The sequence below is a fragment of the Oxyura jamaicensis genome, chromosome Z (genome assembly GCF_011077185.1).
Source record: "Oxyura jamaicensis isolate SHBP4307 breed ruddy duck chromosome Z, BPBGC_Ojam_1.0, whole genome shotgun sequence".
Classification (NCBI taxonomy): domain Eukaryota; kingdom Metazoa; phylum Chordata; class Aves; order Anseriformes; family Anatidae; genus Oxyura; species Oxyura jamaicensis.
Window position 1 is genome coordinate 29266575 of NC_048926.1, and position 14437 is coordinate 29281011.

The 14437-nt window shown below is 35.2% G+C and overlaps 1 protein-coding gene across 4 annotated transcripts in view; it reads right to left on the reverse strand.

Moving 5' to 3' along the window:
• Positions 1–7656: 7656 nt before the first annotated feature.
• Positions 7657–14437, reverse strand: part of GLIS3 (GLIS family zinc finger 3) — a 184729-nt gene continuing 177948 nt past the window's right edge. For all 4 annotated transcript variants that reach the window (XM_035310559.1, XM_035310557.1, XM_035310560.1 and 1 more), the window contains 2 exons: positions 9050–9232; positions 7657–7914 (listed from right to left, as the gene is read on the reverse strand). In XM_035310559.1, the coding sequence (XP_035166450.1) occupies positions 7778–7914; positions 9050–9232 (320 nt within the window). In that variant the 3' untranslated portion in view covers positions 7657–7777. The remainder of the gene's footprint in view (positions 7915–9049; positions 9233–14437) is intronic.

Sequence of the window (14437 nt, forward strand, 5' to 3'; positions counted from 1 at the left end):
GTTGCCCAGTTGCTTCAGAAGATCTTTCACCTTCAGTGTGCTGGAAGGTTACATGACCAGCAGGCCCCACACTAGCAAGCCCTTGGGACAAAGTAGCATAAAAGTCACTTGTAGTCATAATTTTCATCAAGGGTCTTTTTTCTCATCTAACAACCTTCATCAGTATTGACTTGAACCATAGCCTTGCATAAGGCCATCATTCAGAGAAAGCAAAAGGCTTCACAACTCCACCAGTGAGGCATGAAAAACTGATCAGTCCAAGTAGTTTAGCTTCAAGTAGTTTAGCTTCAGCTTGTTCCTGTGTTAAATGTCCCCTTGCAAGTCACATAAAGTGAAACTACAACGAAGGACATTGAATTGGCAAGCTCAATCTTTTTATCTTTTTTTTTTTTTTTTGTTTGGTTGGTTGGTTCTTTGAGCTATTGAGCTTAGCCTCACTGACTGTCACGTTGGTGTTAGGGATCAAAGAAGAAAGTGTAAAGTAAAGGCAGCTAGGCCCCAGTTATGTAAGCCTATTTTAGCTAAACACAGACAATCTCCCCCAACTTCACTCAAAGCAGGTTTACTCAGCAGTGAATAAAGCATGCGGTTTCCATGAAGAAGGTGCACTAAGCTGAAGAGTCCAACTGTGAGCACAAATTCTGCATCTAAAAGTTTCTGCAGTGAACAGCATTTTTGAGTAATTAAGAACAAGTTCAAATAGCAGAAGAAGTGTAGCAACAGGCAACAGCAACACAGTCAAATTGTGTGCCAGCCTTTTCTTTCTGGTTCAAACTTCAAACTGCATTTGTGTTAGTTTCATAATCTGACTTTATTGTAAATGTTGCTTCAGCTTTAGTTAGTGTACTTATGGTAGAAATTATTGTTATTGTTGAGATTTAATTTCAGCAGGTTCCCTAAAATAAATTTTATAATTTTACTACAGTTTCCATTCAATATATATCTAGATCAAAAGATCACCACCATATCTAATCCTTGTTATGACTGTCTTATATAACAACAAAAGAGAAAATAGGAATTGAAGCTAAGCAACATTTAGCCAGTATCCTTTGCTTGGCCTCTAAAGAAAGACTAAAAAAATGTGTATGATAGAATGCAGTTTCAATAGATTTGAAATTACTAGAGCAATATCCCCTCTTTGCAGAAATGATTTGACTCCTCATTGGGTAGAAATTAAACTAATCATAACTAAACATTTAGCACTATATTAGTGACATCTAACCGTATTCCTGCTTCCCTAAAGGAGTAAGCCAGTCCAGTATTACAATTTTAACTTTTGCCCAGAATCATTACTCAGTCACTCCTAATTTAACTTCCATTAAATCAAAGTATCCTCCTTCCCCTTCTTCTAACTGAAGATAGCTATTGCAGAATTTTAGTCTGCTACACCGTGTGGAAGGTTAGCACATGAAATCACAGTGCTTTCAGTCTTCTTATCATGATAGTAGATGTGTCAGCCACAGTTCTAGCAGCAACTTTGGCAGTTTTTTTTGTTTGTTTGTTTGTTTGTTTTTTTCCAACAGAGTTATGCTGGAGAATTTTGAGGCATTGAGGAGGCTGGGCCACCCTGGATTCCATGAATTTAAATAATCTCACCATGCCTGTACCTGGAATAGTTAAAGTTGGGGGATTTACATGTGTAAGCATCCTACAGCGTGCCTACTAATGAACAGGTTCAAGTATGTTTTTGGCAGAATGAGAAAAATGCATGATATTGAGGAAATGGTTACATTTTCATCTGTCTACCTAGATATAGTGCTTTATCCTGTGTATCTAGTTGCAACCATGCATGAGGTTTGCATTTTCTAGTTATAACAAAGGTATGTGGAACTTTTAACTAGACACATAGAAAGGCATTCTTTGTTACAGTTCACTGAACTAGCCCAACTCATTTGTGAATCATTAATGATATTGACTGCCAGGTAAGTTTACTTTGGCTGTAAATCTATAAATGGCATGGGAAGATGTGGTAGAATTATTTTTCATACCTTGCTTTTAAATGAGAACATTATACTTTCAGGAACGATAGATGCAAAATATAAATTAAAATTTTGGAAGAAGGCATAGCAACCTCAAAAATCTAGCTTTTTTTTTTTTTTTTTTTTTTTTTTTTTTTTTTTTTCCATTCTGTAGTATTAACTATTAGCATTGTATTTCCTGTAGCTTTTTATTAGTGAGTGAGTGTATAGAGTCCTGCAAAAACAGTCCACTTTAAGACTTCCAATTATGCAAGATACTTTTTTCTGTTGCTTCTTGAGGAGGCTTATTTACAGTGGTTAACAGATAGAGTTTAAAAATATAGTTGTGCTGCAGGTAATTCAAAATGCATTTGGTGTTATTTTGGGTGATGAAGTGATCCAAGGTAGGAAATGACAGCTTCTTTAATGAATCTTAACATGAAGAAGTATCACAGCATTTTCCTGATTTGTCTAAGAATCATGGCCTAGGAAAATCGATATAGTGTTTTCATGCAGACATAGTAATTCTAACCTGAATATAAGATATATTTTAATTAGGTGCAGTAAATACGAATAAATTCATATTCAAATGAAAGAATATTCCATATTGCTTATATGTTCTTCCTTATTGAAGGATCTACTTGTATAGCAAATATTAGCTTAAATAAATTATTTTTCAACAGGGCACAGTTGGTATGAATACAGGAATAGACTTAGTCACAGGTGCATGGGAGAACTCCTGTAACCAATTACAAGCAACAAAATAACTCCACCCTGGAATTTCCATTCATAAGAAATTCTCATGTTTCAAAATGGTGTTTTGTTCTGAATTAGGAAATAAAAAGAAACAACAACACTTTACAGAAAAATAAAAAAAAATCAGGCAACTTGATATGCTCTGCAGGAACATAGGAAGGATTGCAGGATATAATTAAAAAAACGATCCGGCTTAGGCACCCAAGCCAAGAAAAGCACGTGACTTTGAGATATTTCAGGCCATGTTACAACCCAGTGTGTACAGAACTGGTACAATTATAATTTTAAGGGCTCTATCAAGGAGAAAGACTGAATGGTGAAACACTAAAATTCAGGAAATCAAAGTTCTTCATAGTTGCCCACAGGATCCACTAGCAATTTTTTCTAAACCATGGGGCAAGTTTCCTATATTAAATTAAGATACAGTGCGAATAAGAATTCACTGGGCAAAACTTGGTTTTAGTAAGCCTTTTCTAAGGTCACACACTTACCAGTCAGTGAATTTGGCCTCACTGGTTTTGGTTCTGTTTATGGTTGACTCGGGGCAAATCTTCCAATAATTTCATAGTAAAATCAGCCTTGAACATTACTTTCAAAGACCTCTTCACAAACTGTTTTTTTTTTGTTGTTGTTGTTGTTGTTGTTTTATTTTTTATTTTTTTTTAAATAAAAAAAGTATTTTACCTTTTTTTTTTTTTTTTGGTTGTTCATATTTTTCACTATTCAGACTAATTTAATATTCTTTAAAAGTTGAAGTATATTTCCCTAATGCATAATGAAAATAGATTCTTTTTTCCGTACATTAGATGCTCTGAAACAGCTTCGTAACAGTTAGAAACACAAACTATTCTTAATGTTAGATATGCTGCTGTAGCGAGAGAGAAAAGTAAAACAGTGTTTGACTGTTTGATTGCAGAAACATATGAATGAAGAAAGAATAAAAACTATCACAGCACAAAAATGTAATTAAATGTTCTTATTTTATTTGTGCCTCCACCCAGGGTGTAAACACACAGAGGCACTCATTTGTCTTTACAAATCTCTAGCTTCACTTGAATAATAATTAAGTGTAATCTTAAAATTCTAACCAAGGTGTTTTTTAGAAGAAATCTTTGAGACATATATATATATTTCTGTTTCTGTTTCTAATTATTCTAATCCACACAAATGCTAGCAGTTTTATGGAGAAGGACAATTACTCAAGCAGTCTTCTTAAAGGCATCTCAAAATAAGACATTCTAATAATCACGTCTTTGAGATATATTTTTCCAGTTTTATTTTCTACCATGTGCAAATACCTTTTCCTTCTTTTTACCTTTTACATTAAAAAAAAAAGTATTTTATGAAACAGGACAAAATAATTTATGATTATATGAAAATTAACTGTAATAAATCATAAAATTTTACACATACTAGTAGAGAAAAAACATAACTCTTTTGAAAAATTATTTTTCATGGTTTGTAACAGATACCTCTTTAGAGCAAATATCAACCAGATATACATTATGGAAAATTGAGTTCTTATCTGTATATGTAAGCATCTATAAATATGTAGAAAATCCTGTAAGGTTTTGGAAAAACATATTCCCACTTTTTCTCTTTAATGAAGTGCTTCATGTAAAAAATACTACAGTTGCTGCTTTCTGTTTATAATAGAGGGATTTTTTTTATTACATAAAACCCCACCCAGCTAATTTTAAATTGTGGTCTTTTTCTTTTGCTTTATCTGTTCTTAGAAAATAGAAAATATATAAAAAATTCATGCAAACAACAAATAAGTGCTGTTTGAATTATCTGCTGTAAAATTACACAGGGAAAACAGAGAATAAACAGTTAAAATGTAATTTTAAAACTCATTCACACCTCTTCAAAGAAAGTTGAAAATACAATACAATGTGACAGATGGTCTCAGCACTACAATACTTCATCATCCAGTACTAAGAAACCACAATCCCTATATGTATGTGTGTATATATACATGTACATATATATACATAGAGAGGGAGATCCAAACACGTGCACACCCATGCACTCACACGCACAAAAATACCCATGTGCTATTTGAGATTATATTTGAAACTCCAGTTTAGACCCACTTCTAATACACATATAAAGATACCATGAGTCTGAAAACAGAGAATTGTATAAAAAGAATGATTGTAAATAATTTCATTAGAATATTGTTTAATGCCCATTGTCTAAAATAACTTCATTTCTTAGATATGAATCCCTTTAGAAAGTTAATATTATCCAGCAACTAGAGGAACAACACAAAAATCACCAAGGTGTAAGTATTTGCATATAAGTCAGTAACTGGCATTATGCATTTCATTATCACGAGCACCATTTTCATTGTAATATGTGACAAACATGGTTCCCTATCCAAAACATGGTAATTTTTATTATTATTATTACTATTTTTTAATACAATTGCCCTTGGTGACATAAATTTATCTCCCAAAGTCAGTCTGACTGGAAAGAGAATAATGAAATAGCCATGAAGAATCCCCTTTGTCTATGACATGGAAGTAAACAAAGGCGTACCTTTTTACAGACTGGTAGCCCACTCTAATGTGCTTAATTTGGCTGTATTCTAGCTCCTTTTTAAGATTAAGGTTCACAGAAAGCTGTGTACTGTGAATGCATATATACATACATAAATCTATGCATATGCAAGAATGAATGAATGACTTGGAAACCGTTCCTTTTTCAACTGTAACTGATGAATGCAAAAATTATACCATTCTTGAAATCTGTCTTTCCACTTTCCCTTTGGTCAGGATCATCTGTGACTTACAAGCCCTCTCTACTGGATAACTTGTGCAATCAGATGCCAGAAGAAATATTTCAGAAAAATAAAAATCAAGGTGGTAGAGATCTGAAGTCAGCAGCAATATTTCAGTTTGGTACACAGTAGCTGACAAATCCTGGATAAACATGAAGAATCTTGAAGGATTTCTCTATATAAAATTACATATGTATATACACGTGCATATGCACACAGTGGGCCAATTCTCCTCATAGTGACTTTGGTGGAAAAAAGTGTAGTCCTACACGTTTGAAATGGGAAGTGTTCAGCATGTCTAGCTACACCTGCTAAAACAAGATATGCATGTGAAGAGATCACAGAATGGGCTTTAAGTCAGCACAAAATTAAAGCTTTACTAAAAAAGGCCTAATACTACACTAATGCAAGTGGGTTTTTTCCATGTGTATCTTATAGCTGTGTATGGAAACCTGATGTTATTTACTCCAATGAAAAATGCATACGGTATCAAATAGAACTACTAATGGAAGCTGAAGCAAAGAGTCACACTTGCTTGTGATGTGAGAAACAGAAAAAAGTGGAAAAAAATAATAGGGAATTATCTTTATTTAAGCCATGTTACTACTTATTGATTTACACAGTTCATGTACATGGCTCATTCATGTAAATTTAGAGCATTCATGTAAATTTAGGCACAGATGTGCCTGTATGTAAGGACAAAATTCGGGAAAACAATCTTTAGGGCATTACCAGTGTTTACAAATGTCCAGACATAAATTCATCTATGCAACATAAAGGCAAATAATTAAGAAATTGACCCACACCCCATTGAATAGCTCTGAAAAGCTTCTCAGGATAAGAAAATATGTGTATAAACAAATTTTAAAATTCATCTTTCTGGATGAGTGATTTCAGAAGCATAGTTACAGTCTAACCAGCAGGAAAGAATCTTTGGATTTTTGTCCTTCATATTAAAAGATGTTGTAAGAATATTAATATGCAACCTATGCAGTAAGTCCACAAAATAGCTGAAAATGGAATAATGTAAAAGCTCAATCTTACATAATGTAAGAGTTGCTCCCAAACTAAACATCCTCACAGTGATGACTCATCTCTATTTCAAAACTGTGTTTTTAACTTATACTCTTGTGGCTATCACAAGAGGCAACCTCATTTTATTGCATCCTGTACAAAATTTGAGGACCAGAGCCTGACCCTAAGTAGAAGAAACAAAACCACTAAACCACTTCAGCATCTCTGAATAGCCAGAGGGAACATAGAAAACTTACGAGTAGCTCTTCTTACTGAAAATGTGTTATGGAAATGAAAATATTAGGGCAACAAAAATTTAATCGAATCAGTATGGATTGCTTTTAAATCTATGGAATTTAAGGAAGAGTATTTTAAAATTTCCTACAGAGTATTATGATACATACAGCAAATAAAGCCCTAAAATACAGTTAAAAATCAACATAAAGTTCAAACATTATTTTTTCTAGCAGCTGTGCTAAATATAGATGAAGTCCATGTACCTTCTCATGTAGTGCATTTAACCCTTCTTACACGTTGCATGAAGAACTGGATCAGAAGGAATGTTGGAAAAATAGTAACTGCCATATTGTATGGATTAAATACAGAGAAATGGAAAACACACCTAAACAAAAGCCTGTAAGAAATCCAGTTCAAGGATCTTTGGACCCATAAAGAAGACATGCCAATGCCTCCAATGGGTAGTGCCAGGATGTGTGTGTAATTTCTCTCCCTTTTATCTTGCTGGTGTGTGTTGAACTTCAGAAGCACCAAATGCAAACAGGCTGTGCAAAAAGCTGTGTATCTTTGAAATGTTTGTAGTATACTCTGGTTTTACTTCCTTTCTAAGGAATTTTCTGAAGTTGCATTCTTCAATGATTCTACTGTTCAGGTTGAAAGGATTATAGCCAACAGTGAGTTTTCTTATTTAGTCTTCAAATTCCCTTTGAGAAATTAAAAAGAATAAAGAACAACAACAACAAAAAAAGTAGAGTTGCTTTGCCACAGATGAAAAGAAAAGAAACAATTGCTAAGGTTTTGGCAAAAAAAACCTTTCTCGCAGTGATCTTCTTCTCAGCTGACTGTTTGATTACTTGATGAATGCTTGGTAATTTCTTTTTTTTTTTTTTTTTGTTCTCTATTATCTATGTATATTAACCCATATCCCCATACATACATGGTAGTATTATGGAGAGAAAAAAATTGTAAAGAAATATCAGAAGGGCAAGATGAAATGGAACAAAGTTCTTGTCAGAGTTAGATGGTTTTAGCTTTCAGTGTAGACAGAAGAAAGCTGGCTGGGACAACGATCCACTGCATTTATTTGTAGGAAACTGCTATCCTCTGGCATGCTGCGGGCTGAATCACCAAAGACGCCTGTGGGCCCTGCTGGAAAGTCATAAACTGGGAAAAGTACAAAAATAATTAATTAGCCAGGATAACTATGCCATAGAGAATGCCTTAATAGTTATGCAGAGAACTGGAAACAGCTTCAGACCAAACAAAACAAGCAAACCAATGTATGTCTGAAATTAATATGTAACGTAATGTTTACCAAGAGAGGAACTGTCAGAATCAAGTCTGAATTACATCAGATTTTAATCACAACTAACACTTGCACACTTAATGGATTCTACAACTGTAATAACTTCTGGATTTAACCTCATGCTTGGTTACAGAATTTCATCATACCCAATATATGATATAAGACAAAAAATGTATTGTAGAACTCAATTGCCATAAAGCAGCCACTAACACAGAAATTACTATCTTCAATAAGTAACACATGTAAGCACAAGAATAACTGCTGAAAAATGTTTGTCTTTGGGACTACATCTTTCTATAACATGAGACTCTTCTTTGAAGTGATATGGCTGCACTGGCTGTTTACTGAAGGATAAAGATGTAAAAGAGATTTCAAAGCGCAATAAATGTTAATTGAAAATCATGCTGTATAGAAGGACAAGAAAAAACTTGGGCATAATTTGCAATTAAGTCCTAAGTGTAGGTTCATTGCCTTGTGCTGATTCTCTACACAGAGGTAACTTTCTCCTTTCCAGAGCAGCATGCAATATCATCATGCACTTTCAGTTACGAAGAGAGGAAGTGAAGTGTGAACAGCCAAGTGTGTAGCCAGACACTTTGTGTAATGAAAATGTGACTAAATGAATTTCAAAACAAAAAAAAAAGTCAAACATGGATATAGGAAAATTGATGTTTTAAGTTACCTTAGATCCCTGTTACAATTCTAGCTGAGTGGGGTGGCAGTGCAAAGATCATGCAGAGCTAAAGAGACTGTATTTCAAAACGAATATATGATCTAGTGACTCTCAGACTATCAGAGGTTAGACCACTGAGAAACCCTCAACAGCGCAGAGATTGCACACAGGCTAGATATTAGCGACCCATGGTGATTATGTCCCAATGCTCCCCTCCACTTTGTGAAGAGTCATCCCTGTCATGACAGGTCCCAGTCATATTCATAGCTGAAGCAGATCTGTCAAAGTCCACAAACTGTACACCACCAGCTGACATTTACCTGTAATACCAGAGTGAGCTGAAAAAGTTCGACGAAAAACACCAAGCCCTGCCTGGCCCACTGATGTAGGTAATAAGCAGTCTTCAAAGGGAGGAACCATACTGCAAGAAACATTGTGTTGTACATTCTTCTGAGAGTCAGGATAATGGGGAGGGCAGAAAGTCTGAAGCTGACCATAAAAACCTAGAACATGGAGAAGAAAATGGTCAATAAAACAGCTGGACATAGATACATGGAACAGTGCATGGAATATTGACCATAAGAAATGAATGAAAAAATCCTGACTGCAGTAGCACCAGGGCTTCAATTATTTTCTGCCCATAAAGCAGCTTTCTAATGAAGCTCCCCAGGTCTTCCTCCAGTTGCTACAAATTCCCAATACATTCTGCTTCATGGACTTCCTGATCCTAACATGATTTCTGAGAGGCACTGACTGAATAGAAGATGAGACTTTGGGGGAGATTTCTCCCTTTAACTTTACAGTCCTGCTGGTTAAACTGGTAATCTCCAGACTTCACAGTGGGCTACTGTCTAAAGAATCTAAGTAATGGGTTAATTCAAAATAATAGGATTGCATAAGTAGTGTGAATAAAAGCAGCAGAATCACCCCTGCTGAGAAAATGGAAGAATAAATAAAATTTTGAGGTTTGCCACTGATGCCACGACAGCTGGTTGACAGTGGGGATGCCTCAGAGATTCAGAAGGGCTGCTAGCTGATGATCCATGGGGTCTGCTGTTTGTATGCACAGGGTGAGAGTCTCTCCTGCAGTTCAGTAGCAATGAGTCTATGGGAAGGAGAACTGAGCTCAGCTATGCCACTTGACATAAAAGATCCCCACCAGGGTTTTTGTGTTACTTTCCTTTTTGTCTTTCTTTCTTTCTTTCTTTCTTTCTTTCTTTCTTTCTTTCTGGTCATTGTTCTTTAAGTGATATTTGAGAGAGAGGCATATAAAACTGAGAAAATTTGCATATAAATTCACACCAAAATATGTATTCATATAACAAAAACCAAGCTTCTTGGTGAAACAGGGATATGTACTCAATGGAAGAGGCATAGGCAGATATTCAGCACTATCCTGACCTGAAGGTTTCTCTCATGGAAGCAATGTCATTTCTCCACCTTTAAAAATGCTACCAGATGCAAGTTTTGCAGTTTTTGCTGAGATTATGAAGGCTGGCATTTACGGATTAAGAGACATGTATTTACTTCTGTTTTCTGTAATATGTTAATTGCAGTTCTCAGTTGTCTCATATGCTAGTAAAGAAACCATTATAATTTTGGTATTAAAATACTTTAAAAATTATTTTTATTTTAGGAAAACCCGAGTCTCTGTGAATCAAGCTCCTCTGCATTTTCTGCAGCTAGTTGTTCTTGCTGTTCTCTTTATATGCATAGAAATGCAGGGAAAAAGACAGTGCACTACCTCCAAGATGTCACATTGAAGCTGTGGGCCTTGACTGTCAAAAACCCCGACCCAAACGAACCTCCAGCCTTCAAATTCCTTTGCAGAGGTATACTATGCTTAGAAACATGCAATGATCACAAAGCATGTGGCAAACTTCTGCTGTATTGTGTCCAGGAGCAAGGTGTGTTTCTACTAACTTCCCTATAGAAGCATCCCCATGGGACAGTTTGCTAAAGCTGCACTAAGTGTTTATGTAAAGATAAGGCATTTCATGAATAATAGAGATGGAGAAAGGAAAAGGGTAGAGTGGAAAACATGCTGTATCACTTTATGTGATATAACCAATTTTCTGCCAAAATGGGAAGAAGGATAAATGGTTTAGGAACTGTATTAGTAATTTTTGCTTTGTAATTATATTTCTGTGGTCTCCTTCAAGGAAATATACATATATTGGCATGTGCCTTAACTGCAGCAAAAACCTCAGTATTTAAAGACATCAAGATAGGCCAGGATTTTGGACAGGAAAAGACAACCTGAACCTATGCACTGGAACTCAGAATAGAACTAATGGGGAGGTCTAAGTAACAAAGATATGTGAAACATAGTCCTTGCATTTGAAATAGTAGTCTTGAAAGCCACTTCTGTGTGCACAATGTGAGATAAATGCTAAATTTACACATACATAATAATGCTTTAGATAGAGATGTTTCATGGAGTAACATACAAATAGTTGTCAGTCTTATGTCTGAAAACCTGCATGACAAAAAAGGTTTTTTGCCCTCATACAAAGGAGAAAAAGAAGATAAAGAGAAAGAAAAAATAAAAAGAAGTATGGTTCCTCATGTCTGCAGGCTGCAAACATACACACCAGGCACAAACTTGTAGGCTCTGCTTGCTCTAGAGGCTGAACACTCATGGCTTCCATTATCTTTTGAAGAGTCTGTGGGCACTTGAGAGCCCTGGATGTAAGGTGACAGTTTGTTTTTTTTAAAAAGTAAGGTTGGTTTTTTTTTTTTTTTCTTAAAAATTTTAAATTGAAAAAAAAAAAGTTATACGGGAAGGCATGTTAGGAATTTACAACCCGTCAATTCATAAATGTTCAATCCCGGCATTCAATGAAAAATGGAGTAAAATAAAATAAAATGAAAGAAAAATAAATAGCCATCTAAAACTTAACTTAGAAGTTACATAGCTGTTGACAGCTTTTGACCCTTTCAAAATGCTTTAAAAATTTTCTCTCAAGCAGCAATAGGACACACTCTGAAAGTTTACTGTTGAGTCAGACAAGTTACCAGAAACAATCACTTCAATCTATAGTGGTCTGAGCCAGCTGGCAAGACCCCTCAATACACATGCTGAAATGTTCTTTCATACTGCTCTGTACTCTTTCTCTATTTCTGCTTTTCTCACAGTGTTCTGTTCCCAATGCAGAAAAATCTGGCAGTAACTTTGGCTATTGCTAACCGAAGCCTGGCAGAAAAATTACTTACCTTGGGGTTGAGCTATTGTGAGTCACATCCTCTGTGTTTGCTCATTCCCTACTTAAGCAAAAGAATATTGTCTAGCAAAGTCTTAGAAGCTTTGACGCATCGGTATGTTAACCACTACATTCCAGCAAGAACCAGGGAAGTACACAAAGAACTTAAATTAACAGATAAACCCCAAATAAGTTTTAAGATGGAAAAAGAACACAGAAGATTAATTCCACTTTCCTAGATACATGTTCTTTTTGTAATTCAGTATCATAGATACCCATCTTATCAAATGCACAGCCATAAACAAGATGGATAAGAAGATGGGGCATCATTCTTTTTCAATCTGTTATTTGGCACTATTCTAAATATCTCTGTCCATGTCTGCAGTAAATCAGGTCACAGCAGAGCTCTTGGAACTGGAACCCACACAAGATACAGCAAAATCTCCTAACTTGGTCTCAGGAGCTGTCCAGTTTGTTCACATGGTGCTATGCCCAAACTAATCAACAGCACTGCTAAAGATAGGATAACATGAAGCCACATAAAATTCAAGCCCTAAACCCTGACCGTACCTGGTCTCTCTTTTGAGATTATCTATTAGGGAATTAACTGTAGGAAAAGTTTTCTACTTTTTTTTTTTTTTTTTTTTTTTTTTTTTTTTCCAATGGAAAAAAATGAAAAGGCAAACACATTGGCTAATGAACTTCCAGAAGTTTAACTTACCTTCTCAGGACTGCATTTCTGGATTGTATCCATGGCTCTGTTACCAAACTATTTTAAACATACTCATGCACAACACACACACAAGGTTACATCAGTCATGTTTCTTTGAGTCAATACACTATAGCCAAGATCAATGAAATCAAAACACAGGTATTTTTCTGGCATGATAACATTATTTCCTGAGGGAAGTGAAATATTCATACATATAAAAAAAATTGCTGTATTTTGCAAGAATCTCTTCTAAAAGCAAGAAGCTCTTGTTCTTTATTACATACAGAGCCTTGCCCTGAGAGATACCGATTATCTCAGAACCACAAGTACACAGTTATTTTCAATTCACAGTTGAAATTCTGGTCCACCTAAGTTTGTGATAGACCCCTGATCCCATTGACCTGACAGGGACAAAGATTTCATTACTGATATGTCACTAGCCGTTACTGCCACAGTTATCGTTTCCACAAGGTAGAAATTTTCTGGCTGATATTTATTTCCTTCTCTGTCAGCTCTCTGTGTGATATCACAAAACTTTCCCAGAGAATATTTTCTCAAGAAAATTGTTATAATTGTCATTGAGATATACACATTATGTGTGAGTGTTCTTTACTGCTCTGGTATGTAAAATTTTTATCTATCTTTGACCTGAACTATTGGTGTTCTATGATGTCTCTTTGCAGCATATTTCTACAGTGTCCATTGGGTTAATTACACAAACATCATTTGGTAGCATTTGAGTGTGAAGAGCAAAAGAAAAAGGAAAGATAGCATAGAGCAAAGAGATATCAGTTGCACATTGTACTTCCAGATGGACTTGCAAACATGGAAAGCTAGAAATGTTTCTATTTTTTTAATCGATTTTGACTATCACTAATGAAAAAATAACTCTTACTAGTATAGCTGCCTGTATAGCTACACTTGTATAGCTAACTCGTATTGGCTAACGATTATTATTATTATTATTTTTTTTAAATGAAATTGCTACTTTTATTGCACTGATTATTTTACATGACTTTTTTTCTTCTTCCATTACTCAGCCAATACTGGTCATCATCTTAACTTCCAAACACATATGGCATGAGTTACAGGCACAACTTTAAAAGAGTCAGATTTTTAGTGCAGAAATGTTTAGAGAGAATCAGAAGCATTATTCATCAGCTACGTTCATGTCCAGAGGAGTTTTATGTCACTCTACACTATATGCAGAAGATTGCTCACTGTGAAGGAGGAATTTCTATACATTTCTATTTTTCTATTTTTCCTCACTCACATTTTCAGACCAGAAAAATACCTTATCTTTGCAACTGCCTGTGTATTATAGATGTCTGTGTCTTCAGGTAACTCTCCTGAGCTTCCTGTAGTTAGTTCCTAACTGCAAGACTCACCAGTACAATACAGGTCCTGGGCCAACTTTTGCAGGTTTCCAGGACCAGGACTGTATTTTATTCTGTCTACAAACAAATAATACAATGGCATCCTAGTCAAGCTGGCAAGTCATCACACCAGTCTCCAGTTCAGGATAGTTTCAGATTTACTGTCTATGGTTATGAATTAAACAATACTGCAGCCTAATGAAAGGAAAGGAAGAGCTTCATGTCTGCAGTGCAGTCAGTTGCCTAACATCATCATTTCAAAACATCCCGTGCTTCAATGGAAATAATGATTTTCACAAGAGGAGGGAAAGACTGTATTTACTGCATTATATAATATTATCTAAGGCAAGAAAAAGACCCCTGAGATATTATCGGGTGTCTGATGCTGAAAATCACTCAAAACAAATAATGAAATCT